The sequence below is a fragment of the Phytophthora sojae genome (assembly GCF_000149755.1).
Source record: "Phytophthora sojae unplaced genomic scaffold PHYSOscaffold_16, whole genome shotgun sequence".
Lineage (NCBI taxonomy): Eukaryota > Oomycota > Peronosporomycetes > Peronosporales > Peronosporaceae > Phytophthora > Phytophthora sojae.
The window spans coordinates 22,692-50,064 of NW_009258130.1; the positions used below are offsets into that span (position 1 = coordinate 22,692).

The window sequence follows — 27,373 nt, forward strand, 5'->3', positions numbered from 1 at the left end:
CTCGACGCCCTACGACAAGGAACAAGCGTCAGCACAAGAACCCCCCCCCAACTCCGAAGCCGCCTGCGAAGACTTGGGCCTGTATTTCGAAGATACGCTTCTCCAACAACCGGGAATAATTCGCTCGGCGCGACCGCTATCCAGACGCGCCGAATTTGTGCGAGATCGCATTCGCGAGATTTCTGCGAGGGCGCTACTCCACAATGGTACCGCGACCCGGGAGTACTACTTCGAATGACGGGCCAACGATCCAAGAGGCATCGGAGGCAGGTGCGCAGTCGGCTGGAAGGTCGCCGACCGCAAGAGAGCACAGTGAGAGACCTGTCGCGTCGTGGAGCTCTGAGGGAACCTTCACGACAGGCCACGGGGCCAGCGACGACCAAGAGGGCTACGAAGAACAGTTTGCCGTTCCCGATGCGGCTCCCGACGAGGGAGCCGCGAAGGGCCGCGACGCAAGTCGCGGTCCTACCGGTCGGAAACCTGCAAAGGCCGACGACCAACAACAACCCACCGCCAAGGCAGCCACGAAGCGCAAGTCGCCCAAGAGGACGAAGAAGAAGCTGCGCGCGCCGGACTCGGCGGAGGAGTCGCTGTCCAAGCCGCAAGGCAAGGACGCGGGGCGCCAGTACACCGTCGAAGAGGTGCGGTACGTCGTGGCGGCTCTGAGCTCTTCCGTCTGCTAGAACAAGACCCAATCTTGGTCTTCCTCAAGACCATGCTGATGAGCAACTTCACAGGCCCCTTCGTGGCGCCGGACTTCGATAGTCTCACCAGCGTCGCCCACGCCGCGCCGACTCTCTTCCAGACGCTGCGTGACTCGGGGTTCGTGCTGGGGGCTTTCGAGATGGAGAGGCTGTGCGATTGGGACCTCAAATCTTGGTTACGTGCGATTCGCGTCGTGCAGGAGCCCTTGACGATTCTCGCCGGATCCGTCAAACAAGACGCGACGAGTTCCGCGACGGGCCAAGACGCGCCGAGCCCCTCGGCGGGTCCAGCCCAGACTTCGACGACCACTCCCTCGCCTCCACCTCGATACCAATCGAGCGTGGACTCCGACAGCAGTTTCGAGTCGCCCAAGCGCATGCCCATGAACCGGCCGCCGCGCGTCATGCAGCTATCCGCGGCGCCCACACGCACAGACCCGCCGAGGAGGTGGTTCCCAAGGCCTTGAGAGAATCTATCATCAGGCTGATGCAGACGACAGTGATGAACACCCCGCGCGCCGACACGGCCGCAATTCCGACGGGGCCGAAGCCGCCCTCGAATCCCACACCCACGGTGGCTCGCCCCCAGGAGGCAGCGGATGTCGCCATGGAGTCGGTCAGTTCGCGTTCTTCGACGAGGTCCAGAACTCGACGCGACGCGGACGAGGGCCCCGATGACCTGTTCGACTTGGACATCGAAGTGCCAAGAACCGCGGCCGCCGTCTCGACGGCGACAGCCGGCGGCGTAGCCCTCGCCCGCGTACGCCTCTCAGCATCTTCCGAGCTGAAACAATTCTCAGGACGGGACGCCAGCGAAGAGAAAGCCAGACTGTGGCTCAACCGTCTGAAGTCCGCCGTGCGGCGCGACGGGATGACGGGCGAAGAAGTGTGCGGGCAGTTCAGCGATCTAATGAGCGGCCCTGCGCGCCAATGGTATCTCCAGTTGCCCAGGAAGGTCAAGAAATCATGGACCGAGCTGATGGAGCAATTCCGGGTGCAGTACTGCGGCAAGGGCGTGTCAATGGCCAGTCGCTACTACCATGCGGCTCAGCGCCCCGACGAGACCCCTCTGGATTACTTGTACCGGCTCAACGTCGCGGACATGAGGGCCAACATCCCATACGCCGAGGGCACGACTGAAGAGAAGCGCGAACACGTCGAGCATTTCATCCGGACGCTGAACACACAGGAGGCCGAACTCGCCTCGCGTCTCACGCTGATGGAGGTCGCCGACTCCGAGGCGCTGGAGAAGAAGCTGCGTGCCCGACAACGTGGATTGGCTCACCAGAAAAAGACTCTCTTCGGCTCGAACAAGTTCCGCCAAAAGGCGCCGACCCCGCCGACTCAGCCGGCGCGCGCCGTGCATGCGATTCACGTCGCGTCGGACGAGTACGACTCGGAACGCGAAAGTCGCGACAGCGACGATCGCCAGTACGACCAAGACGAGGCGGACGAAGAACGCGCCAAGTTGTTCGTCGCGGGACAGGCCCCACCGGGAGAGCCGGCGCGTCGCAACTTCGATCCCGACGACTCGGGACGCGACCGCCCGCGGTGCCGCCACTGTGGTTCACGTCGCCATGTCGAAAGAGACTGCTGAAAGTTGTTGACGTGTCAGAAGTGTGGTGGCCAGCACCCGACGGAGCGATGCTTGAGGGTGTGCAAGGCCTGCGGTGACGTGCACGAAGCCGGAGAATGCCCGATGGAGGAGTTCTTCAACCAATTGCGCCAGTGGTTTGACCCGAATAAACACGCGGGAATGCTGCCGCCGGCCGCCGAGAAGATGTTAAACTAGGACGCTCGCTGGCTTGGAAACCAGTACGAGACGAGCGACCTGTTTCCGTCTATGCATATGTGACCAAGAAGTCGCGAGAGGTGGTTAGTGAGAGCCCGACTTCCCTGAATGATAATACATGTGAATCCAACCTGGAACGTACCACGCAAGAACGCGCGCCGCGAATCTCGGCGGTCCGACGTACGACGGACGACGAGTTTGCACGTGAACCACCCCTGTACGAGATCAACTTGCAACCAGGAGAGCGACGCGGATACTGGAAACATTACGCGCCGCACAAGTGGTACAAGCAGGCCAAGATTCATGGAAGCTGAACAACCGCCGTGCTGTGTTATTGCTCGACACAGGTGCCGAGGTGTCCATCCTGGACACCACCTTTGCTCGTGAGGTAGGCTGCCTGATTGACACGGAGATCACGCAAGAGTGTGTGGGAATTCGTGATGAGACATATTACACGGTGGGGAGAACCAGAGTCAAGATTACCTTGGCTGGGAACTTGGTGTACTACATGCACCTGTGGGTCGGCGACTTGGTCGGCCAACACGCAATCCTGGGAATGAACTTCATGGTGCCCGCTGGAGTGCGCATCGACACTGCGGACGGCACGGCGTGCCTCCCCGACGAGGTCCACATCCAGATGATCGGACGAAGACCGCTATACGGCGCACGGATGCACCCGGTCAACGTCAAGACGCCTGTGAGGCTCGAACCAGGAGACACGCATGAAGTCTTGCTGAGGCCGGATCGAAACGCGCCGTTCCTGTGGGTGACACGGGCAGAGTCGTGGGTGACTACCTTTGTCAAGGGGAGAGTCGGAAAGAAAACGTACCTGCGTGTCACGAACATCGGAGACGCAGCGATAACCCTCGACGCGCATGAAACGCTTGGGTGGTGGACGCCGTCTGACGGCCAGCCTCGGAACCGTGAATTCGTCCGACTGGGCTCCACCCGGTACCAGCAGTGGCAGAATCTGGCGTACAGCGCGACGCGCGACGCGGAGGAGAACTGGATCCCAGCCGAGCTCGACGGACCGATGACGGATCGCCCCTCATACCCGACGCCTAAAGCCATCTTGCGCCCGGAGCCGAGACAACTCGGGACGCGACGCGCCGTGACCCCAGTGTTGGCGGCTGTCGCGGAAGCGCCGAAGGGAAGGGGGGTAGACTTGCCACCCGACGACCACAAGCCGGATACGGACGAGGAGGCGGTGGAAAGCGAACCCGACATGCCTCCGACCGTGGCTGGAAGCGCTGCGATGGAAGAATCGCCGGAGTCGGAACTCGCTGAGCCAAAACTCGACGGACCAAACCCCGCCGAGCCGAATTTCGACGAGGCGAAACCTGATGAGCAGGAGGAAGACGACGCGGTCCTCATCCACGAGGGGTCCGACCTCTTCGTAAAGGATCTCGAGTCTGAGATGGCAGTGCTGCCAGACCTCTCGCTGACCGCCGAGGTGAAGATCGAGGACTTGAAGGTCGGCATGCCGACTGGACTCCCGCCCGAGGAAGCCGCGAGACAAGAAACGCGGCTACGCCAAATCATCTGGAAGCGATGAAAGTGGTTGATCGGCAAAGGCAACGCCTTGCCGCCGGCCGCCCTGGGTGTTGTCTGCGACATCGACGTGGGCGACGCAAAACCCGTCGCGCAACGCGTCCGGAAAATCCCGCCGCAGTTTCGAGAGAAGGTCGCCGACTTGATCAAAGGGCTGCTGAGCGCGAGGATGATCCAGAAGTCGAAGTCGCCGTGGGCGTCGCCCATTGTCGTGATCATAAAGAAGAACGGCGTCGATATCCGGCTTTGCATTGACTACAGGCTCATCAACGGGCTGACACAGTTGATGATTTACCCCATGCCGCTCGTCAACGACTTGCTCGAAGACTTGGACAAGTATCTGTGGTACTGCTCCCTCGATATGGCGAGCGGCTTCTGGGTCGTCCCCATGACAGACCGGGCCCGGCTCATCTCAGCCTTCATCACGCCGATGGGACTGTACGAATGGCTGCGTATGCCGTTCGGCCTGTGCAACGCGCCGCAGATTTACCAACGCTTGATCGACAACGCGCTCTACGGGTTCATGAAGCTGTCCCCGGATGGCAGCACTCGGGACGTCTTTGAAGACGGCGAACCGGTGAAGCCAGGTATTCACTCCAATTGTGGGACGGAGGTCGTACATCGACGACATCCTCATCGGGGGCACGTCGTGGGACGACCTGTGCGAGAAGGTCGAACGCTTGCTGGATGTCTGCGAGCAGTGGCACTTGTCCATCAGTGTCGAGAAGAGCGAGTGGGGCATGTCCAAGGTCGACTACCTGGGCCACCGAGTCTCAGGACTCGGTCTCGAGGCGAAGCGGAAGAATCTGGAGTCGCTGACGTCGCTCGAGTTCCCGCGCACGCTCAAGGGCCTGCAATCGTTCTTGGGTAGCCTCAATTACTACCACCGGTTCATTGCAGACTTTGCGGTGTATGCAACCGCGCTGTATTCGCTGACGGAGACCGACTTCAACGAGTACGTCACACGTCCAGAAGTCCGCGGGCATGAGAAGTGGACGCACGCGACGCGCGCCTTCGACGCGCTCAAGGCAAAACTCGCCGAGACCCCAATGTTGAAGCACTTCGACGCGAACCGAGAATCCGTCGTGATCGTGTACGTCAGCGACTGGGCCATCTCAGGGGTGCTCACGCAGGTCCACGACGAAGTGTACATGCCTGTGAAGTTCACCAGTCGTACGTTGAAGCCCAACGAGCTGAACTACGACATCGTCGAAAAGGAGATCTTGGCCCTGTTGCGCGTCTTAAACGAGTGCTACACGATACTAGCAGGGAGACCGGTCCGCGTCTTGACACGTCACACGACACTCGCCTGGTTGTTCCGGTCCAAAGGACTACAGGGGCGACTGTCACAGTGGGCCGCGATCCTCTCGCCGTGGAAGTTGGAAATCTGCCGATCCATGAAGGGAGAAGAAGAACTCCTCGGCGCGCTGGCCGCGAGCATTACCCCGCGAGCCTTCGTCGACGCGGCGCTAGAAGAGATCGCTCCACGGAGACGGGCGTCCAGGATTGTAGTCATTCCCGTCCCCGACGTGGCGCGCGACGAGGTCTTGCACGTTTTGAGCTTTGACGGATCGGCCAAGGCGAAGCGAGAAGGCGGAGCATACAGTGCCGTCATTTGGCAGCTGCCGAACTGGGAGATCGTGCGCGCCGCGTCGGGATATGTGACGGACCTCACGGTCAACGAGGCGGTATACTGCGGGCTGCTGCTCGGATGTTCTCTTCTAGAGGAGCTCGACGACGTCACCCGACTCGTCGTATGCGGAGACTTCAACCTTGTCATCAGACAGATGCGGGACGAGATGGGCTGCAAGTCCCCGGGGCTGAAGCTGCTGCGACAAAAGACGCGAAACGCACTTCAGGCATGGTCGCGCCACGAACTCTTCCACGTACGACGAGACTGGAACGCGAGTGCCGACATGCTGGCTGGACAAGCTCTGCAGCGTCAAGGAGGCCGCAACGCGCACAGCCCCGAAGAGATTCAAGATCTGAAGACGCTGAATCGCTTGGAAGAAGTCATCCGACCACGGGCATCAAGTCCCGAGATGGCGTCTCCAGCCAGTCCCGACGCGGATAATCTTGACGCGGAAAACCTCGACTCGGAAAATCGCGACGCGGAAAATCGCGACGCGAAAACGCGCGGCGCAGATGGCCCCGCCGGGAAGGCCATGGACGCGGGACGCGGGACAGCACAAGTCCTCGCGGTGACGACGCGCTCGGCTGCCGCACGCACGACAACACGTAGGGTCCGACCTCCAGAAGTCCTGGAGGAGCTGGTGGTGCAACGACTGCGCCTGGACCGCATCCGCGTCGCCCAGGACGAAGAGGTCTGGATCGTCAACCTCAAGAAGTATCTCCGCGGCGACGTCGGAGACCTATCTCGGCGCGAGGTGAAGAACTGCCAAAAGCTTGCGCCTCAGTACGAAGAGCGCGAAGGCAGGCTGCTCTACTACCAGCCCAGAAGCGACGATTCCGCCGAGGATCGCGATGTGATGATGAAGCTGGTGATCCCGGAGACTCTTCGGGAAGATGTACTCCACCACTATCACGCGAGCCTGGAAGGGTATTGGCCGCACGTACCAACGCGTGAGGCGCCACTTCCATTGACCAGGGATCTTCAGAAGCGTCCAGCGCTACGTCGGCGAATGCACCGACTGCGAGACGGGAAAGGGTCGGCGACCATCCAGGGCGAGTCGCCGGGCAACATCGTCGCGACGTACCCGTTCCAGGTCATTGCCATGGACCATATTCCGTCGTTGCCGGCATCCTACAAAGGCAACACAGAGCTGTTAGTCTAGGTCGACCTCTTCACGGGGTTCGTCGTGGTCAAAGCGAATACATCACGAACCGCGCAGACGGTGGCCGAGGCGTACGAGGAGGCGGTCTTCAGGCGCTTCGGCGCGAGCGAGGCTATCCGCCACGACCGCGAGCCGGGCTTCATGTCCGACTTCTTCAATGCGTTCAGCAAACTAATGGGTCAGAGACAGCGAGCGACGCTTGCTTATCGTCCCCAAGCCAACATTGCTGCAGAACGGATGGTGCAGACGGTTACAAGAGCGATCAAGATGTACATCGCGGACGTCGACCAACGCGACTGGGACGAATACGCCGAGCGTCTTACCTTCGCGCTAAACACGTCGCACGACCGGACGAGGAATGAAACCCCGTTCTTCTTAGCGCACGGCTGGGATCCTCGGTCGACGCTGGAAGCGACGCTGGCCGTCGGGAACACGTCGACGCGGGGCGCCGAGGCGAGGCGGTGGAGGCTCCGTATCCAGCGACACTACAAGGTGGCAAGGGCACAAGCGTTGGAGTTAGTCCGAGAGGCCGTCGAAGAGAGAGCGCGTCGACAAACTAAAAACGCGACGCGACATCAGATCGCGACGGGCTCGCAAGTTTGGCTGTACCTGGATCGGGTGAAGCCGGGGTATGCGCGCAAACTCGCGCACATGTGGCACGGACCCTTCCGCGTCGCCGAGCTGGTCAGCGCGTTCGCAGTGCGCCTCGAGACGACGGGTACGCCCTATCAGCTGTACCCCGTCGTCCACAACTCCAAGCTGAAGCCCGTCCGGGAATTCCCGTCGCGACCCACGACGCAGCTGACGGTGCCGGCCGAGGAGCGCTTCGACTTCGACGAGGAACTCTTGCCGGAGGACAGCTGGGAAGCCACGCGCGAGCTGGAGGACGACGTCTTCGAGGTCGAGAAGATCGTGAACGTGCGCGAGGGGCGGGCTACCCGGTATGGGCGCACGCGACGCCAGTTCGAAGTCAAATGGAAGGGCTACCCGGACATGACGTGGGTCGACGAGCTCCATCTGAATTGCGGCGGGTTGCTGTACGACTTCCTGCGCCAGCGCACGGGACGCAACCGGTTCGAGGCGATGCAGTCGTACGAGAACGCGGAGGCGGCGGAGACTGGTGGGTGAACGCCCACGGGTGCGACTAAGTCGGCAGGGGGGCTGCCGACGGGAGGACCGGTGGGAAGCCTCAACTCTGGGAATGGCCGGAGCGAGGGATTGGATGAGGGTAGTGAGGAGGACCAGTCCGTTGCTGAAGATGGGACGGCGGAGGCCGTCTCATAAAAGATGTGGAGAAGTGGAAAGAAACAAGGGAAAAGATCAAGGCTACGTGTCGAAGTTACGGCTACAACAACTAAACGCGACGGACTGCGACGATGGGCCAAGACTCAAACCTGCTGGACAAACTTACCTGCAAGACGCGGCACATGGAAGGCGGGGTGATCGCGCGTCACTCGACAGCGTACGTTGGCGTCCATCTCGGCCACAGTGAGCGGCGTCCGATAGAACCGGCGCCAGGGCTCCTGCGCGTCGATGTCGTCGAGCGCGGCTTGCAACGTCGCGTGCTGGAGGCCTGGATACCACCGTCCGATCGACGTGTGCGCGGGCGGAAAGTGAAGCACCATTGGGTCCAGCAAGAGGTCCATGTCTGCGAGCCCTTGCTGGAACAGCCCGACCACCAGCTGCAACAGGCTGTTGAGGTGGTTGCCCGCGTGTGAGCGACGCGAGTTGCGCGCCGTGCGCCACTTTTTCCACGCCGCGCCCTGCACGAAGAGTTCATGGGTGGACTCCCAGTACGCCTGAGCCCAGTGCTCGATGTGGTGCCGGGGCCGACGTAGGAATGGGCGGAACGCCGCGTCGCCGGACGCGAAGAGAAGCGGCTTGAGCGAGGTACCGCCATGGCCGAGTCGCGTATAGCGCGTCGACGTTGGCCAGAGTCACGAGGGCGCGGTTCCAGTTCGCTGGCGCGGGGGGAACACGGTGCGGAATGATCCAGCCGGGCGGCGGCAGGAAGAGCGTTCGCAACTCCTGCACGGTGATGAGATGAAGGCGGAGACGTCGTACCCGCTTGGGCCAAGGAGCGTAGCGAGGCTGCCATCAGCCAGACGGAGTTCCGGCAGGCGGAATCACAGGGTCGAAGAAGGGCGCCGCCGGAGCACTCCCCGCCGAGCCGCTGGAGGCGGTGCTCAAGGACGAGGCGCGGGACGACGAGGAAGCGGACGAGTCGTCGCCACTGGAGTCGCCCGAATCGCCTGGACCAGGGCCTGGTCCAGCTCCGGCTGCCGCTCGGCCTCTCGGCGAGGAGTGCGTCGGCCGTGCAGGAGAAGAGTGACGCGAGGCCGCCGACCCCGCCGAGTGCGCCGACCCCACCGCGTGCGCCGAACGCGTTGAGCCGGCCGAACGCGTCGACGCCAAGGAGGGCGAGCGAGAACGCGAACGCGAAGCAGAACGGGAACGCAGGGGTGTCCGGGAACGTGACGGCGAACGTGGAGGCGGACGCGCCGGCGACCGTGAGCGAGACCCGGGGCAATGCAGCCGGCGGCGCTTGGACTGAGCTCGCCGCGCTTGGTCCTCGCTGTCCGAAGACTCGGAGCCGAAGAGCGACGGGTCCTCTCGTGCGCGCGCTGCAGCTGCAGCGGCCGCAGAGGGCGTAGCTGCAGATGAGGCCTGCGCAGCGGCGTTGTCGGAAGCCGCAGTGTCGGCCACGGTAGAGGGCCGCCGACTACGTCGAAGGGGCGAAGAACCAGACGACGTAACGGAAGCCACTCCTGACGGCCTAGACGCGCGTGACTGAGAACCCGAACGACTCGACGCGCCGTGTCGAGGTCGCCGAAAACCCGACGAGGACGAGGCAGCGGACGAAGTCGGAACAGGACGGGAGCCCGAAGGACCTGCTGGAGGGCAAGCGCCAGTCGTCGAGCCCGCCGTCGAAGCCGACGAACCCGCCCGGGCACCAGAGCTCGACGCAGTTGAAGCAGGAACAGGAACCGCGGATGCCGCAGGAACTGCTGCGGACGTAGGAATATCAGGGGGGAGGGGGATCGCACCGTCGATCTCCGCCGTGAAAGTGGCTTCGAGTCGCCTGACCAGGTCAGCGGTGTCGATCTGCCCGCCTACACGCGTTGCGACGCCGGCGAGACGATCGGCAAGCTCGTCGCGCACCCGCCGCGCCAGCTCTCGGCCCCGACGCGCGTCTCGAAGCATCCGACGCCAAGCCACAGCGCGTTCGTCGCGCTCTCGGATGGCCAAGTCGCGCTCCTCCTCCAGCTCGGCGACGCGAGCGCTGAGACGATGGGTCTGGGCGCCGACCGCTCCTCGACGCTGCTGAGACGACCGCCGAATGGACAGCCACCCAGCTCGATACTGCGCCGCGCGAGATGTGGCGCAAAGTTCGCCGGCTTGAGCCCGCGCCATCTCGGACTCGGCGGCCACACGGAGAGTCGTAGCAGTAGCCACTGACTCCTCCAGCTCGTGGATACGCGTCACGCCGCGGCGGAGCTCCTCGGCGTGGGCCACTAAGAGCGCGTTGACGCGCCGAAGGTCGTCCTGCAGCGGGACGTTCAGGTTCTGGGCCGCCTCGATCTCCATGCGGCTCTGAGAAAGCGACGCACGGGCCGCGCGGAGCTCTTCGTCGGCCGGGGCGCGCTGCTGCTCCAGAGTGGTCACGCTCGGCGAGAGCGGCGTCGCGCTGCTGCTCGGCAGTGGCCACGAGCTGCCGCATGTGATCCCGTTCAGCTTCGGCAGCGGCCACGCGGGCTTGGACAGGAGCGAGGGCGGCTTGGGCGGCTGCGAGGTCGACGCGAAGGTCGTCACGCTCGGCGCGCGCGTCGTCGCGCTCGCCTTGTGCAGCAAACAGCCGCGCTAGCGGCACGGTGGAGGGAGGCGGCGTAGCAGGAGCGCGCGCGAGTTGGGCGGTCAAGTCAGGGACCTGGTCTCGTGCCGCCCGGAGCTGAGTTTGAAGATCACGATATTGCTCTGTCGAGGAGCCTCGCTCGGCGCGGAGTAGAGCCTCGGCGGCGTCGACGCGCTCAGCACGAGCGCGGAAGTCGGCCATTTGGTCCTCCAGGACGGCGTAGTCCCGCTCGGCGTGCTCCCAGGAGAGGAGCGCCTGCTCGAGCCGGATCATGCCTGCGCGATAACCCTCGCGAGCACGATGCAAGATCGCGAGATTGCGGTCATGCAGCACGGACGCGTTAGTAGCCAAGCCCGCATTGTGCGCTGAGACGAGTTCGTTCTGGGCGCGCAGCTCCTGGTTCTCGCGCTGGAGAGTGTGCGCGTCGGCGACAAGAGCAGTGACCGAGTGGACGGGGGCGCCTGAAGCCGGAAGCTGGACTTGGGGCGCGACGGGGAGGCGAGGACGATGCGCGCCGAGGGCACAAACCGCGCAGCCAGCGGCCTCGAGGTCGTCGGTGTCAAGCTCTTCTTCCTCCAGGTCGATGTCGTTGACGTCGACGTCGTGGCGGCGAGCCATGAAGCTTGGAGTACCGCGAAGCGGACTGCGAGGGCAGAAAACGCGATGGTGTCGAGACGAAGCGAAGGCGCGGGGCAGGTTCTGCGACGACACACCCACCTGGGGAGTGCGCGTGCGTGGCAGCGGGACGAATGTGGTGTAGTACCCCGCGGAAGAAGTGGGCGCGCCGGGCGCCGGAGGAAGAAGGCGCCGGGACGCGAGTGATGGACTTCGACGCGGCTGATGGAACGCGACGCGGATTGATGGGCGCGACGCAGGGCCAAGCTCGATGGGAAAGTCGGCGTGGGTGATGGGCCGCGAGACACGGTGCCAGAATCCAGTGCGACACGTAATCATCCGACGGGTCGACCAGCGCACCCGGTTCTGCAAAACGCGCCGACCCTAAACCCCGCCGAGCAAGACGCGCCGAGCAAGACGCGCCGAGCAAAACGCGCCGACCCTAACCCCGGCCGACCAAAACGCGCCGAGGTAAGATCTTGATTGCGCCACGCAAACCAGGTTGAAGGACGGCAGTGCAAGCACGACAGAAGTAGGGATAGGCCCAGAGCGGTAGGCTTAGCAAGCAGTAGTACAGAGTAGCCAGTAGCAAGGACATAGGATTGGGTAAGGACTCAGTCCCGAAATTTCTCTGAACCACAAAGACCTCCCGTCTTCTCCGAGGTTCCAGGGGAACCACCAAGCGCCGGCAAGTAGAGCCGCCTCGATATCGCGGCCCCCCGTCGTTTGCTGGTTCGGGTGCTCACCCCTCACAGACCCGTGCTGGAACAAAGGCACGTTAAACGTATACCGTTTAGGTGGGCGCCCGATAACGCGCTGCCTAGGCGAAGGACCGCACTGGCCTGATAACCGCCGTGCACAAGACCCCCCGTGTAGGCCCGATAACGCCACACAAGCCCCAGGAAACGCCGGCCCGATAACGCCGCACGCCCGACGGGAACGCCGAGGAAACGCCGGCCTGATAACGCCGCACGCCCAAGGCTCGACGCCCTACGACAAGGAACAAGCGTCAACACAAGAACCCCCCCCCCAACTCCGAAGCCGCCTGCGAAGACTTGGGCCTGTATTTCGAAGATACGCTACTCCAACAACCGGGAATAATTCGCTCGGCGCGACCGCTATCCAGACGCGCCGAATTTGTGCGAGATCGCATTCGCGAGATTTCTGCGAGGGCGCTACTCCACAATAGTATTAGCAAGTACGTAGTTACAGGCTACAAGCAAGCTGTACTATCAACTCATCAGCGGGTTTTTAACAAGGAGATGAGCGCTGTGAGAACTTCGGTCGAATGGAACTTTAAAGTGATGAAAAGCCTCTGGGCGTACGTCGACTTTAAAAAAGGGCTAAAAGTTCGCCTCAACCCCGTTGGCAAGTTCGTCAGAGTGGCAATGCTGCTCACTAACTGCCATACCTGTTACTACGAAGGAAACCAAATCAGCTCTTACTTTGAGTTCAAGCCTCCATCACTACAAGAATATCTAGAGTTGTAGTAAGCCAATACATGCATTTGACTTACGTATTAATTGGTCAACAACAAACCAAAATCAAATGATGTGATTCCGTAGCATTGCAGCAACAACAACACCTACATACTACTTTTTGGCTAGAACTGCGAGCACCTCGATAAGTCGCTGGTTGTCGATTTGTCGCTGGCGTTCGACAACTAGTCGCTCCCGCTCTAGCGCAATGCGGTCAGCACGCTCCGCCTCCCATTGCTCCTTCTTGGCCGCCAGCTCCTTCTCCTTGTACTCGGCCAGGATGCCAACGATCTTGACGAGCTTCGTCCTCTTCGTAGGGCTTTCGCCGTCCTCTGCGGCCGGCCGCTTTAGGCGCTCCACTGCCAACTTCCGGACCGTCTCACCTGCTGCCTCGGCGATTTCAGCCTTTTGAGCCTCTGCTGCCTTCTTAAGAGCCCTATCATGGCGATACTCTGCCATCGTCTCGAGTAGCGCCTCGGCGAGCGCTTCCTTCTCCGATAGCGTCACTTCAACTCCTGAAAGACGGGCCTCTGCTGCATTTTTCTTCTTCGCTGCATCTAAATGAAGTTACATCAAAGCCAAGTTAGAATATTGTCGGCATAACAAAAGTTTATCCAAACACGAACCAAGTAGCAGTGTAGTACGGTTCTGAGCTGTTTTACCAGCCAGCGTCTCACGCGAGAAGGGGGCTTGACAGCAACACATCGGCGACTTTGTCCCATTTGTCCATGACTTTGCCGCCGCCGTAGCGAAAAGGCTCGTCGGCAATCACCTGCTTCAGCAGCAGGATGTCGTCATTCTCGGTAAAATTCTTGCGTTTGCGTGGCTCAGCTAACTCCGGGCGCGGGGGCATGGCGGTGTACGTGGTTGTTGTTGCTTTGCGTTGTGCTGTGCGCGTGCGGCAAACACAGAGAGGCTACAGGATAAAATCGATCAAATTCGGGGTACCGAAGGGGTTAGGGTACACAAGTGGCACCGTACCTTAGGGCCTGGTTGTTTCCATCGTGTCCGGTGTCGAGTGTTTGCCTTCCATATACACCTACTGGTTCGTCGGTGTTCGAGAACACTGACGCCGAGTCTGCGAGGAACTTCACTTCTCTACTAGATCTTTCTAAGCGATGACCCCGTCGAACTCAACGATGGCGCAGGAGCCTCACCACCACTGCGCTGTGGCAGGACCCTGTGTCGACTTTCGTTTCCCTGCACCGGCAGCCGCGGTGTCTGACCCTGAGAGTGACGTTCTATCGCCGCAGATTGGCTCAAGCCTTCTCAGTTGGCTACGCAGTTCGGCTACTACACCGAGTATCCCTCTCACGCAGTTGACGCCTTCGCCGGCAGCGAACCCCCTCTCGACCGAGCAGGCAAGCCCGCTCGATGCTGTCTCTGTAGCGACCGCCCAAGCAGCGACCACGGCTACGCAGAGTCCGGTCCAAGAGGCCCCATCAACCTCGCTAGTGGCTACGGCAGCAACGACGCCAGCTTCAACACGTCCCTCAAAAGGCGCACAGGCGAAGCAGCGCAAAGAGGATCTTCCGCCGCTGTGCTGGACGACGGAACTGGTTGAGAAGCTGTTCTACCTCAGGTAAGCGTACGCTTTGGCTTTCTACTACATGATGATAAGGTGCTTAACATCTATTATATTACTGTATCTACGTATATACAAGGGGATGGCCAAGCGCTTTAAGAATGTGCGCAACAAGCATGCCATGCACCGCGGGTGGATTGCCGTCGCGAAGGAGCTAGGCAAGCAGCGTGGCGTAGGTGTGAAAAGTAGGCAATACCAGGATAAGGTAACAGCAAATTCACCAATATTTTTTACCTAGACACGATGTCTAATTCGTATGATTGTCTGTATTGCACTAGCTCAAGGCAATGAAACAGCAGTGGGCTGAATACAAAAAGGACCTCAATCGCACCGGCAATGAGACGGATCGCCCCCGCGTCAACCCCAAGCACCTGGACGTGATGCTTACCTATTGGGGAAATTCGCTCGGCATGAACGCGGAGACGCTGTTCGATGATGCTACTGGGCGCCATCAACCGGTGGCGGATGCTGTCGATTCGGAAGAAAGCGTCTCTGACGATGACGCAGACGTCACTGAAGAAAATGAAAGTAGCCAGACCAGCCAGAAACCAAAGCTGACTACAGCTGCAGCCATTTCGGCAGGTACGCTAGATCAACATGTATTTTTCAATGGTTCTATTAACGCTAATGACTAATACCGTGTGAAAAAATATTTACAGGACTGACTTCGCTGTCGAAAGGAATGAGTCATATCGGAGACTCCTTGGCTGCGCGAAGCACAGTGGCTACAGATATAGCCAAGTTGGCTGCGGTCATTGAGGCTCAGCAGGAACAGCTAAGCAAGCAGACAGAAAGTATTCAAACGCTTATTGAGCTGATGACAAGCCAGCAAACGGAAAGGTAAATTGTATTAAGCTAGTAAGTAATCTGCAATGTCGTTGCGAAGTGCAATACCTCTCTGACGCCGCTCTCGTGCTTCACGTGTCTTAGACTCCGTTCCGTCGATACTGGACGTCCGTAGTTCGTCTTCGTCGCTGTCATCACTGTCGTCTGAACCGCCTGGCCCTCTCATCACTTCCTCTGCTGCGTGTTGTGCGAGGATTTCGTCCATCGGGTCCGGCAGCCACGTTTTGTCCTGTACGTCTATTGCGATATTATGAAGTACCATGCATGCCATGAAATTTTACTTACCGACTTTGCTTCTTGTGGCCGGCGCAGTATGCGAAAGCGATTCTTCATTGTTGCAACCGTGCACTCAACCACGATTCGTGTCCGGCTATGACTGAAGTTGTAGTTTCGCTCCCAGATAGTCAGGTCCAGCTCGTGGTCGTACGTCTCGAAATGGATCAGAACTGCATTTGACAGCGTGTAGCCTTTATCACCGAGAATAAAGCCGCCTGGTGGAAGAATGCCATCAATATGTTGCCCAAAATGAGACGCGGCCCAAATCTTCTTGTCACTCCAGGATCCAGGTCGCATATCAAACGACATGATGCGCTGGTGGGGGTCTACAACAACCTGCAAGTTGACGGCAGGATAGCCTTTCCTGCAGTACCAGCCTTCGTAGTTTTCAAACCGTGCTAGTTCGATGAGCGTTCCATCGACAGCAGCGCAGACGAGTGGCACCCCGGCGCGGATCTCAAACGCCTCTTGCAGCGCGCTCCAATCCTCTAGAGACGACGGTGAATATATGTAGCGGCGATAGTCGTCTGCGATGGCAGTGAGCAGCTCGTTGACAGCTGTAATAGCCCAACTCTTTGAAACGCCGAACGTCTGTGCTGTCTCTCGAAAGCCACCCATTGAGGCTACGTAGTAGAGCATTGTAGCTACTCGCGTCTCAAAGGAGTGCTTAGTGTTGGTAGCCGGTTGCTTCCTCCGCAGAGGACGTAGCAGAGCACACAACTTGTGAAAGCTCGCTTGTGTGAAGCGCATATTGTCTTGAAACCACTGATCGTACGAGCAGGCAGCGTGAGAATGCTGCTCTTCTCTTTCTTGGCCACTACACATAGCGTTGCTGCGACCGCTGACGCGCACGCCCCAATAGCAGCAACGACAGCGGCTTCTTCGGTCATATCAGCTTCCATGGTAGAACTTCTGAATCTTTATGAAAATCCCCCCTCCCTTGGTGTTGGCCCCGACACGATTCCGGGAGTCGTGTCGGGGCCAACACCAATGAAAATAATGTGAACCAATCAGAAAAGAGGAATTGCATGTTTATGGCACACCTTCAAAACACCGACACCAGACACGAAGGAAACAACCAGGCCCTTACTATAGTACCACTCCGTTTCAACAAGAAAGCATGATGCACCGTGAAGGTTGTTTCAGAAAGATAGCATGAAACAAGACTTGGTTTGAGTATGGGAGGGATTACTGACATCTTCAAATCACGGATGATTTGTACTTTCTTGTGCATTTTCGAAGAGAAAAGCCTACTAGCCATACGATATTCAAGTGTACAAAGGTCAATTCTAAACGGTTCAGGTAAACTAGCACATCAATTGAAAGAGGTAAATTCAGCAGTTCAAGTGGTGCAATTCTTACGCGAAAAAGCTGAAAATTGATTTGGAGGGCGCATTTTGACGCCAATCGTGCTTTCATTTTGAAACGGAGTGGTACTTTCAGATAGTGGTGTAAACCCTAATCCCTTTAATGAAATGCGCTCATTAGATTTTGGCTAATCTAGCCAAAATATAGGGGTGGCACTTATAGCCATTCCAGATCACTTAGCATCCACCTAATTACGGTACAGCCAAAAAGCGCGGGGGTATTCAAACATTTTCAAGATGAGCGCCACGGGCTCCGCGTCGGCCGCGCCCGCGGGCGTGTACTCGTTCCCGCTGCTCAAGCCGCGCGAGATCTTCGCGTGTCTGCGCGAGATGCGCGTGCCCGTGTCCGAGGACGAGATCCGCGCGTGCGACGTGGGCGCCGTGCGCAAGGTGCTGGAGGCCTTCATCGAGTCCACCATGGGCGTGACGCGCGAGGACATGGCGCAGATCGCCTTCCCGGGGCTGCCCACGCTGAGCTTCCCGGAGCTGCACGCCGAGTCGGTGCCCGAGCTCACCTTCTACCGCACGGCGCAGCGGCTGCTGGCCGCCTGCGGCGTGGACGACTTCGGGCTGCGCGACGTGCTGCACCCGACGCCCAAGCGCGTGCGGCGGCAGCTCAGCGCGCTCATCAACTTCGCCAAGTTCCGCGAGGAGCGGCTGGCCGCCTTCGGGGAGGTCACGCGCGAGACGGACGAGCTGCTGCTGCGCAAGAAGGCGCTGCAGGACGAGAACGCGGCGCTGCAGCGCGAGCTGGACCAGCTGCTGGAGGAGCAGAAGGACGAGGAGCCCGTGCGCCTGGAGCTCGAGAAGGAGGTGACGGAGCTCGACCGCGAGATCGACAAGCTCAACAAGAAGCAGGCCGAGATGCACCACGAGACGAGCGAGATGAAGGTCGCGCGCAACAAGATGCTGGACGACGTCGCGTCCGCCAGGTTCAACAAGCTCCAGGCCGAGGAGGAGATCGAGCGGCTCAAGGGCCTGATCGTCACGTCGCCCGACCGCGTCAAGGGCGAGCTCAAGGCCATCGCTGAGAACGTGGAGAAGGCCAAGGAAGACCTGAACGAGCTCGAAGACAAGCAGAACAGCGTGCTCGCCTTCATCGAAGTGTACGAGCGGGCGGAGAAGGAGCTGGCCAGGACGTTTGCGCTGCTGGGCGAGATCGAGCAGGAGATGAAGGCCTGCAAGGAGGCCAAGCACCAGGTCAAGACCACCAAGACGCGGATCACCGAGCTTCAGCACCGAACGGCCGAGACCATCACGCGTCGACAGCGACTGGAGAAGGTGGTGGAGCTCAAGAAACGCGAGCTGGAGAGGTACATTGCGGATTCGCGCATGAAGGAGGAGTCGGCCAGTGTTGCGCTTAGAAGCGCCCGCGAGGAGTTGAGCAGGATGGAGGCCGCTCGCTTTGAAGCCCGCCAACGTATCACTCAGAATACTGATGCTAGTCGCAAGGTGGAGCTCAAGATGAAGGAGGATGAAGCGCGCTACCAAAAAGAGCTGAAGGAGCTGGAGCAGGTGAGTGTAGTAGTCTTGCAGGTCTGTCAGGCGCTTTGTGGTCGCTGATCTTGTCCGTGTTGTTGTTGGCCATCGCAGATGTATTCGCGTGTTCAGCAAGCCGCTGAATACTACAACAAGCAGGTACTCGACGCCATCCGATCAAGCTCGTAGTTTGTGAACCATACTGCGATCATCAAACGAGTTTTCCTCGTGGAGTTGGCTCGGCAGGAGTGGCAAGAGTTCGACAGATTCACTATAATATATTAACTCCTTGGCATGTGACTTAAGAGCTCGGTGCCTTCTGTATGCTGGGTGCTTAGCTGGTGCAAGATGGTCTCGTCGCACCGCGCAGCGATAATACGCACGATGATCGTGTCGTTCGTGATGTTCACGATGGACCGCAGGCGATCTAGGATCCAGTCCGTACTCACAAGAATGGAGAACACCACCGGCACGTCCACGCCAAAAACTGTTCGCCACACCGTGAGCACCATCACCAGCCCAGCGTGGGGGACGCCAGCGACACCAAAGGAGGCGATAGCGCTAACAAAGCCCAGCAGCACGAAGCGTAGCGGCGTTAGCAAGGCGTCATACCCACCGACTTTCGCTAGGAAAACGCAAGCCAGCGGTATGTACACGGCTGTCCCGTTGAGGTTACTCGTGGCCCCCAGAGGCAGCATGAACCGCGATAATTGGTACGATACTTCTCTTGTAGCGTCCACACAGCGCATGGTCATCGGCAGCGTTGCGATCGAGGATGAACATCCAAAAATGAAGATCTGGGCTGGAACCATTTGCCACAGGTGCGAGAAGATATTCCTCCTTGTCGTCACGAAAAGCGCGAGCCCGAAAACTCCGACAGTGAGCGTAAGAAGGGCCACAATCAAAGTGCCGACCAAGAAGGCGACGCCCTCGACGAGCTCCGTCGATGAACTGTAGCTGGCAATTGAGCCCGCGATCAACGAGATGACAGCGATCGGGATGTACTTCACCACGATGTTCACGAGGAGGAGGATCACTGCGTTCGCGTGCGTCACCATAAGCAGGGGGTAGTTCTCCACGCCTGCTTCTCTGTCCACACTCTTGACTAATGCCACTCCCACCCAGATAGCGAACGCGATAACGCTGAGCGTCGAAGAGCCCGCAAATGACTCGAAGATGTTCTCCGGCACCAGGTCCTTCACGATACTGAAAATCTGCTCCGAGACGTTCAAGTTCTCGAACTCCGTGTCCGACGTCTTCAAGTAGCCACTCACATCATCCATCACGAACATGTTGCTTGACGACGTGCTGTTAGTTGAGCTGCACGCGATCGTTCCATTCACCAAGTACGAGAGATAGGAGCCGTCAGCACACTGGAATGTCAGCGATGGAATAGTCGGCTTGATCGGCACCACGGCGCTTGACGGATAGAGGTGCGACATCGCAAAGGCGAAGAGGGTGCCAGTACACGACGACGCGATGGAGGCCATAGCGAAGGAGGTGATAATACGTCTTCCGATGGACGCAGCCTTGCCAGCCTCCACCAACTCTCCGATACACACGATCACACTGCAGAACACCATCGGAGCCACCAAACACTTGAGAGCTTGGATAAAGAGGACGCCAGGCATCGCGATCCAGTCGGCCCACGCGCCGCTAACCTCGTAGTGGATGAGCATCACGCCCGTCGTGAGTCCAATCCCTGCCCCAAGAGCCACCTGCCAAATGCTCACGCTCGCGCTCTTGTCGTACGGCGACGTGATCATGTCCTTGACCCCCAGGCCCCGGTACGAGAACGGATTCGTGTGCTGCGTTGGGGGCGGCGCTCGGTCTCTCGAGCCGAAGTCAAACAGCAGTATCGCGCTGTGCGGCGTCAACGAGAAGCCGCCCTCCGAGTCGTACAAGCTCTTGGACCTGCCGCTCCTCGACCTGACGCTCCTCGAGTCGTGCCCGTCCTTCATGGTCGTTCTCTACTGAGCTTTTGCAGCTGATGGCCGGCGGTCGAGTAATGCTAGCTCCTCCCCTCCGTGACGTATGTACGTATCCTGTCCCACCACCTCGCCCCGATAGACTCGCCTCCCTCGCTCCGCCTGAAAATCGAAATGGTTCAGCACACTAACCAGCCGGTACCTCAGCATATCAAAACGAGAAATTACTTTGTGCAAATCCCAGGGCGAGGCTCATGGCCTCCCTCTGTCCGCTCGCTGTTCCATGAACTTCACGTGAGTTCATCGGTGTGAAGGAGAGCTGAAGAAGAGCTCGTGTGCCAGACCGGCAGATAGAAATCGCAGCCGACGCTAGCAGACAGACAAGCAGCTCAAGGATCCATGAGTGTCGTGCCAATGACAAAAGCCAAAGCTGCGGGTGCCTCTTGACTCATCATGGCACGAGATCGAAGCGAATCACGGCACTCGAGCATATGAGGCTCTGCATCTCTCCTCGCGATGGCCGTCATCTCTCGCATATCAGGAGTGCGCAGAGTTCCAGAGTATCCGGCGCCGCTTTTCGTCAGCCGCAAAATCGAAGATGACGCTGCAGATTCCCGGATCGAGCACCACGTCGCGCGTGTTCAACATGAGCAAGAACGCGAGCTTGCGATCCGCAGGCAGCGGAGACACTCCCAACAGCTCGTTCTGGAACGACACATCCAGGCGCATGCAGCGAGTGCGATAGAGCTGAATGTACTCGTCGTCATCAGGTCGTCGAGGAGCTTCCGCGCCCTCGTTCGGGAGATCCAATTCCAGCAGCGTCAACTGCTTGTTCGCCTCGAGGGCAGCGTGCAGGTGGCGCACGCCGTTGGCGCCGATTTCGTTGTGCGCCACACGCAGCTCTTGGAGAACCGGGGCGTGATCGTGTGCAAGCCCGCGTAGAGCTGCTGCCAACACGTTCACGGAGTCGGCACCAACTAGATTGGCGTTGAGGTTCAGTGTGCGCAGGTGCTGGCCTAAGTCCCCGCCCAGCGCATCCACGAGTAGCTGTAACTGCAGGATCCTGCAGCCTTCTACATCCAGCGTGTGGAGCTCTCGGCAGCCAGCGAGAATAGCATCCAGGTCCATGGCAGACAACGCGTTGCGGCGCAGCTCTAGCGACTGCAAGCGCCCTCCAAAACCGCCCAGGAAGTTCTCCAGCGCCTCCGTCGTAGTCCGAGAGTCCGCCATACCGTTCATTACTAGCTCCGACAATACTGCAGAAGCAGAGGGGACGCCTTCCTCATCGTGCTCCCAAGACATCGCATGTTTTGCTTTGGTCCAAACGACCCCAAACCCCGGGACTATAACGCAAAGCCATCCATCCAGAGACGCCAGCACTTCCCACTCCTTTGACTCGGCTCGAAGGTTGGCTTCTTGGACTTCTTTCTCGATGATACGCAGGCGAGGAGAGGCTTTGACTGGCAAAGAGTATAGCTCCGTGCTACTAGACAAGAGGCAACGAATTGTTGCTGCTGCCGTTGCGTCTCGATTCGAGCGCGTCCGAAGCGCAGCGTCTTCAAGCCACTGCACCACCGTCTTCTGTGGATCGCGAAGGCAGTTCAGCCACGCATCGCTCTCCAGCGGGAACAAGGGGTTGTTCGACAAGTCGAGTCTCCGTAGCCCCGTTCCTCCGTCCCGAGGAATCGTGGGGCGAAGGCCAATCGCCAGCCACTGCCAGCAGAGTCTGCGATCCGCGGGGTCTAACAGCGAAAAGGTGCGAGCCAGGGACAGCTCTTCGATAGTCGTGCCTTCACACCTCAAGGCCGAGCAGATGCACGCCACATGATGGTAATTCAGCGAGTTGTGCGCAAGGGACAGCCTCTTCAAGCAGTTCCTGTTCCTGTTGTCTCCAGCGACTCCAAACGCCGCAATGACAAACGCCCGAAACGCAGCCCAACTCACCGTCGTCAGCGTCCGATGCATCGTGTTCTCCAGTTTCAACTCGTCCAGCGGTAGGTCGCAACGTCCGAGTCTCCTTCGGCTGCAGCCGTCCAACAACTCCGCTAAAGCCGTCAAATTGTCTCCCTCAATAGCGTTATCGCTCAAATCCAGCGACGTGACGCAGTATCTCGCTGCCCTTCGACTCTCCCCGACCTCCTGCCTCTCAGCCATCACCACCGCCTTGAGCATCCGGATCAAAGATGCAGTCAGTTGATTCCTGACGAACCGCAAAGCCACCGGAACCGCCCGAATGGTGGCGCCTGCCTTCCTGTCCTCCATCTCCACCCCTGAGAATTGCGACTGCAGCGTCGGCTGCAATTGCTGCGTCTCTGAGCTCGCGAAGAACCGCGCCAGCGTCTCCAGCAGCTTCGCCGTGATCTGGCAGCGCGAGAAGTCCAGCACCAGCCGCGGGAACTGCTCGTGTCGAAGCTGCAGCTGCTGCTTGTGTGGCTTGCCGCCTCCGACCATGAGGTCCGAGGCCAGCACCTGCTCCCAGAAGGCCTGCTTCACCAGCGGGTAGCGCTGCAGCGACTGCGAGTAGCTCTCGATTGCGGCCATCGACGCGAGCGCTTGGGCCACGGACTGAGGCGCCGCGAACCGGAAGTTCACCACCAGAGACAGCGACGCAGCCTCGCGCTCGGCCGCGCTGTCACGGCCAGGCAGCAGGCTCAGCAGTCCGCGCAGCGCGGTAACGTCATCGACCAGCGAGCGCCTGACCATGGGATCGGATCGCGATGGCGAATGAGTGACACTTAGTGACATCGGCCGCAACGTGCCCCGATTTGGAGAGAAGGAAGCAATAACATGAAGGGATCATTGTTCGTGGAATAGTTGCTAGCTACCGGTAGCCCTCTACTTTCGGTAGCATAAACCGCCTCGTTACTTGCTGGAGCAGCGAACCAGTAAACCGCACCATTAGACACTCCACAGCAATACTGAGCCAGCATTCACTCGGGGTGACCTCGGCTGTGCTGGCGCTAGCAAGTACACGTGGACGTGGAAGATGTCGATCGAGCGGGACGGGTTTTCGTCGTAGTTCCAGCTCTCTACGTGAGGGGCGTTCTCCCGCAACCAGTTGCAGACGTACTCCTCGATCTCTGCGCCGTCCATCTCATGGCGACTCCACAGCGTCCAGTGCTCGATTCCTTCGGGGGTATCGTACGGAAACATGTTAGGCTCCAGAGCGGTTTCCGCGTTGCTCAGCGTCGTTGCAAGTATGAGCTCCTCTCTAGACTCAAAGAGCTCGTCCACCATGTCCATGTGCGCCCATTTGCGCTCGAGACACTGGTCCGTTCTGCCCCAGTACTCCAAGACCAAAGTCCTCGGTGGCGCATCTTCACGTCCAAGCTCTTGAGTGAGCCCTTGACCGACGCTGTCGCGGGGACTGCGCTTGGTTGAGGCGGGATCCGGGCTTAAGCAGTGAGGAGCTGACGTCGATTGCAGCTGTAAAGTTTCGATGTCGAGTGCATGTACTAGGTCAATTCCTGCTCGTCTCCTAAACTTTACGTAGGAGTCCTTAGCAGACCAACGCACCACACGCTCTGCCGTCTTGCCCTCCTCTCCCCACTGCCCCACCAGAAGCACCATCGTAGACCTTGACTGCTAACTACTGGAGGGACTCGCGCTCTAGCGCGGAAAATGCGGAATGAGGCCGCAATCGTCAACTTCAACGTTAGGACCAACACTCTGCTGCTCAAACTTCAACATCGACAGGGTTGCGCCTCAGCAACTTTGTGCTCCAGCATGCTGAGTCACGAGGGCAATTAGAGCATTCAAGACTTCGCGCCATGTTGCAGAGCTTTGTTAGAACAACAAACGCAATTGTATTCAACGAAGCTTGTTGATACCTGGACTGCCGTCCACTACACGACCGCCATGATTCCAGCTGCCACGCAGACCACGATCGACACGACTTGTCGAGCTGTCAGCATCAGGTGCGACGGCGCATCGCTCATCGACGAGCCCGATCCCCCGTGGCCTCGACGATTTGATTTCTTTTTTTTCTTCTTGCCCTTCTTCTGGATCTCCAGGTCTTTCTTGCTGGCCACGCACTTGTACGTCTCGTCCTTCTCGTCCAGCGCGCAGAGCGAGTCGTTCGCCAGCACATGGCCCTTGGGCGAGCACGGCTGGGCCCCGGTAATTGGGCAAGCGCCACTTTCACCGAGGTCAACGTTCCCGCACTTGCTGCTCAGCGGGGCGTTGGGGTCCAGGCAGTAGTCCGAAGCCCCCATGAGCGACACTCGACGGACTGATCTGCAGTCGCACCCGTACTCCAAGCTCGAACTGCCGGAACCCGACATGCTCCAGCTGCCGCTGTCGCTGTCGTCGCCACTCCCTTCACTCGCAGAACTGTCAGAGCCCCCGCCTTCGCTACTGGAATCACCATGGCTGCCACTCCCAGTGAGGCTAGAGTCATCGCTCGAAGACGACTTCTTCGACCCCTGCGACGACCCAGACAGAGATGAAGCAGACGTCAAGTTCAAGCTCGAGCTGGTCGACGGCGAAGCTTGAGAGTTCATCATCATAGCTGCCGCCTGGGGGTTGCCGAAAAACGTTGGATCCCGAACGAATTGACTGCTTGCTTGGTCCGAGCACAGGCCGGCCACTAGCAGCACTAGCGCAGCTAGCAGCAGCCTGCGCAACATCGGTCGAGCGAGGAGAACGATGGCGATGGAGCGACCACAACGAAAATTTCACAATGAGGAAATGGAGCTTTGGTTTCCTCGAGAGAGCAGTGTCGCCTCTCATCCATCTTCTCCCTCATCTCGCAGCGAAAGTCCTCAGCGCTTTCTCCGAGTTTGATTGAGACCCTCCGAGCTAGATTGAGACTTTCGCTTCAAGAGAGTCTATCAGGGAGAAGAAGAAAGCAATAAGTCCACGCTGAAGACATGTCTTTTGTCCAGGTATTTCTGTGACTTCTCTACGTCTCCTTCTCCTCGTCGATCTTGAGCGCAGCCACGGACAGGTAGTCCTTCACGGCCTTCAAGAAGGCAGCCACCTTGTCCAGGTCCTTCACGCCAGGGGAGCCCTTCACCTCCACGCCGCTGCTAACGTCCACGCCCACAGGGTGGCCGACCGAGAGGGCCTTCACAACATTCTCCGGAGTCAGGCCGCCGGCCATCAGACACGGAATCCGTGCGTGCGCGAAGATGGCCGCGATCTTCCAGTCGAAGGTGACGCCGGTGCCGCCCTGCTGGCCCTTCATCGTCGTGTCGAGCAGAATGTAGTTGGCGAGACCCTCGTGCACCTGCTGCAGCACAGCCTCCGCGTCCACGCCGTCACTCAGCGCGGTGTCCGGTAGGTGCAGGGCGCGAATGGTGGGGTACTTGATGTCCTTGCAGATCTCAAAGCCCTCGTCGCCGTGCAGCTGCACCAGGTCCAGCCCAATATCTTCCGCTGCCGCGTTCATCTCAGCGGCCGTCTTATTGGCGAACACACCAACCACCAGAGGTGCACGCGAGCACGCCTCACGGAGAGCCAACACGTTCCTGTGGAACCAGTCGTTTTGGCCGTCGAGGTTGGCCTCCAGGATCTCGGGAAGGATCGGGCCCGCGCGCTCGCCGTATTCGCGCACAGCCTTCGCAATTGCCTTAGCTTGCTCCGCCTGGACGTAGCGAGGCGAGTGCTCCGCCATGATGATTCCGATCATGTTGGCGCCATTACGCAGAGCCGCCAGAGCATACTCCACAGTCGTGACACCACACACCTTCGCGAGCGGCGGGAGCAGAGGGAGGTCGCCCAGCTCCGAGTGGTGCGTCACAGCCTGCAGGAGGTCCTTCACCGTCGTGGCAACGTCTCCGCTCTTCATCAAGAACTCGCCGACCAAGATGCCGCGGGCGCCGCACTTCTCGTACTTGACGACGTCCGCGTGCGAGCGAATGCCGCTCAGCGCGAAGAGCGTGACGCCATCGCGTCCGAGTGAGAGACCGCGCTCACGAATGGCGTCCGCGACGCGGGCCGTCGTGTTGAGGTCCACCTTAAACGTGCGGAGGTCGCGGTTGTTGACTCCGATCAGCCTGGCGCGGGCAGCCAGCGCGATATCCAGCTCCTTGACGCTGTTCACCTCCACCAGGGCGCACATGCCGAGCTTGTGGGTCACCTACAGCACACAGTACAGCACACAACACGCATTAGAGACAGCTCTGATGATTTCACCCTTGTTGCAACGCTGCCACTCACCTCAATGAGCTCGTTGAGCTGCTCCTGGGACAGCAGCGCCACGATGAGCAGCACGCAGTCGGCACCGTAGGCGCGGGCCTCCAGCAGCTGGTACACGTCGATGATGAAGTCCTTGCGCAGGATGGCGGGGCGCGCGCTCATCCCCTCCACGACGTCCCTGGCCGCCTGCATGTCCTCAAGCGAGCCCTTGAACCACTTGGGCTCCGTCAGCACGGAGATCATGCTGGCGCCTGCGTCCGCGTAGGCCTTCACTTGTTCTGCGTTCAGCCATAAACCCACCACATTAGCCTATTAGACAGCAATAGAGCTATATAATGGGCAGCGCACCCTGGAGGTTGAGCTCCGTGGCGATGTCTCCCTTGCTGGGGCTCGCGCGCTTGAACTCGGCGGCCAGCGCAATGTCCGACCATCCCTCCTTCTGCTAGCAGCACACAACGAGGCAATGAGCTCTCTTCCTCCCTCCCTTAGCCTTCTTCCTTCTCCGAGTCGACAGTGACGCACCGCGGGCGCGTTCAGACGGTCGAGCACGGGCAGCGCCGGGCCGTAGACGGCCTCCGCGCTCTCGATCTTCTTGGTCAGCTGCTCCGCCGACACGACCTGCTTGGCGGCCTCCACGTCCAGGCGGCGCTGCGCCGCGATCTCCTCCAGGATGTTCCCCATGCTGCGCTGCTACTGATCGGTATGTGCGTTTTTGGAAGTGAGAGGCAAGCGGGGAGCCCCGATTAACCCCTAAATCGCAGTACACTTTAGTGATGATGTGACGCTGAAACGGTTTTTGTTCAAGCCTCACCACCGACACCAGCGACGCTGTGGCTTCATGGCTGTGCCTTTCAGCTCCGCAGCACCAAATTGGTGCCACCAATCACTTGGTGCTGATTATTCAGTGCCGTCGTTGACGCGGCGGCGAATACGCAGGTGTAGTGATGACGCGGTCCTCAGCGA

At 59.6% G+C, this 27,373-nt stretch overlaps 11 protein-coding genes across 11 annotated transcripts; 3 read left to right on the plus strand and 8 right to left on the minus strand.

The window, feature by feature from the left end:
• Nucleotides 1–203: 203 nt before the first annotated feature.
• PHYSODRAFT_261931 (hypothetical protein) lies at nucleotides 204–2,301 on the plus strand (the record flags this gene model as incomplete). Its single annotated transcript, XM_009540617.1, has 3 exons — nucleotides 204–646; nucleotides 766–1,152; nucleotides 1,188–2,301. 3 exons carry the CDS (start codon nucleotides 204–206, stop codon nucleotides 2,299–2,301), a joined length of 1,944 nt encoding a protein of 647 aa, XP_009538912.1.
• Nucleotides 2,302–9,692: 7,391 nt separating this feature from the next.
• PHYSODRAFT_534076 (hypothetical protein) lies at nucleotides 9,693–11,313 on the minus strand (the record flags this gene model as incomplete). Its single annotated transcript, XM_009540618.1, has 2 exons — nucleotides 9,693–10,577; nucleotides 10,714–11,313. Coding segments are annotated over 2 exons (1,485 nt in total), but the record flags the coding sequence as incomplete, so codon positions are not given.
• A 1,247-nt stretch (nucleotides 11,314–12,560) lies between these two features.
• On the plus strand, nucleotides 12,561–12,800 carry PHYSODRAFT_534056 (hypothetical protein; the record flags this gene model as incomplete). The annotated part of the gene is made up of 1 exon (XM_009540619.1): nucleotides 12,561–12,800. A coding segment is annotated over one exon (240 nt), but the record flags the coding sequence as incomplete, so codon positions are not given.
• Nucleotides 12,801–12,846: 46 nt separating this feature from the next.
• Nucleotides 12,847–13,665, minus strand: PHYSODRAFT_289221 (hypothetical protein). The gene is made up of 2 exons (XM_009540620.1): nucleotides 13,415–13,665; nucleotides 12,847–13,345 (listed from the first exon to the last, which is right to left on the minus strand). Exons 1-2 carry the CDS (start codon nucleotides 13,491–13,493, stop codon nucleotides 12,903–12,905), a joined length of 522 nt encoding a protein of 173 aa, XP_009538915.1. The 5' UTR covers nucleotides 13,494–13,665; the 3' UTR covers nucleotides 12,847–12,902.
• A 1,986-nt stretch (nucleotides 13,666–15,651) lies between these two features.
• PHYSODRAFT_376748 (hypothetical protein) lies at nucleotides 15,652–16,278 on the minus strand (the record flags this gene model as incomplete). Its single annotated transcript, XM_009540621.1, has 1 exon — nucleotides 15,652–16,278. A coding segment is annotated over one exon (627 nt), but the record flags the coding sequence as incomplete, so codon positions are not given.
• An 821-nt stretch (nucleotides 16,279–17,099) lies between these two features.
• On the plus strand, nucleotides 17,100–18,530 carry PHYSODRAFT_534042 (hypothetical protein; the record flags this gene model as incomplete). The annotated part of the gene is made up of 3 exons (XM_009540622.1): nucleotides 17,100–18,205; nucleotides 18,251–18,377; nucleotides 18,456–18,530. The coding sequence occupies 3 exons, from the start codon at nucleotides 17,100–17,102 to the stop codon at nucleotides 18,528–18,530; spliced, it is 1,308 nt and encodes a 435-aa protein (XP_009538917.1).
• Nucleotides 18,531–18,622: 92 nt separating this feature from the next.
• On the minus strand, nucleotides 18,623–20,302 carry PHYSODRAFT_307684 (hypothetical protein; the record flags this gene model as incomplete). The annotated part of the gene is made up of 1 exon (XM_009540623.1): nucleotides 18,623–20,302. One exon carries the CDS (start codon nucleotides 20,300–20,302, stop codon nucleotides 18,623–18,625), a length of 1,680 nt encoding a protein of 559 aa, XP_009538918.1.
• Nucleotides 20,303–20,806: 504 nt separating this feature from the next.
• Nucleotides 20,807–22,423, minus strand: PHYSODRAFT_534016 (hypothetical protein; the record flags this gene model as incomplete). Its single annotated transcript, XM_009540624.1, has 2 exons — nucleotides 20,807–21,755; nucleotides 21,837–22,423. The coding sequence occupies 2 exons, from the start codon at nucleotides 22,421–22,423 to the stop codon at nucleotides 20,807–20,809; spliced, it is 1,536 nt and encodes a 511-aa protein (XP_009538919.1).
• Nucleotides 22,424–22,468: 45 nt separating this feature from the next.
• PHYSODRAFT_534054 (hypothetical protein) lies at nucleotides 22,469–22,972 on the minus strand (the record flags this gene model as incomplete). Its single annotated transcript, XM_009540625.1, has 1 exon — nucleotides 22,469–22,972. A coding segment is annotated over one exon (504 nt), but the record flags the coding sequence as incomplete, so codon positions are not given.
• Nucleotides 22,973–24,114: 1,142 nt separating this feature from the next.
• Nucleotides 24,115–24,552, minus strand: PHYSODRAFT_534044 (hypothetical protein; the record flags this gene model as incomplete). The annotated part of the gene is made up of 1 exon (XM_009540626.1): nucleotides 24,115–24,552. One exon carries the CDS (start codon nucleotides 24,550–24,552, stop codon nucleotides 24,115–24,117), a length of 438 nt encoding a protein of 145 aa, XP_009538921.1.
• A 576-nt stretch (nucleotides 24,553–25,128) lies between these two features.
• Nucleotides 25,129–27,091, minus strand: PHYSODRAFT_551390 (N-5'phosphoribosyl anthranilate isomerase/indole-3-glycerol phosphate synthase; the record flags this gene model as incomplete). The annotated part of the gene is made up of 4 exons (XM_009540627.1): nucleotides 25,129–26,351; nucleotides 26,432–26,688; nucleotides 26,759–26,849; nucleotides 26,933–27,091. The coding sequence occupies 4 exons, from the start codon at nucleotides 27,089–27,091 to the stop codon at nucleotides 25,173–25,175; spliced, it is 1,686 nt and encodes a 561-aa protein (XP_009538922.1). The 3' UTR covers nucleotides 25,129–25,172.
• Nucleotides 27,092–27,373: the final 282 nt, after the last annotated feature.

Excerpts from the sequence above, each read along its gene's own strand:
- PHYSODRAFT_289221 (XM_009540620.1), bottom strand. The coding sequence starts at position 13,493 with ATGTGTTGCTGTCAAGCCCCCTTCTCGCGTGAGACGCTGGCTGGTAAA. Across the intron at positions 13,346-13,414 it reads CCGTACTACACTGCTACTTG|ATGCAGCGAAGAAGAAAAAT; the intron begins GTTCGTGTTTGG and ends AACTTCATTTAG.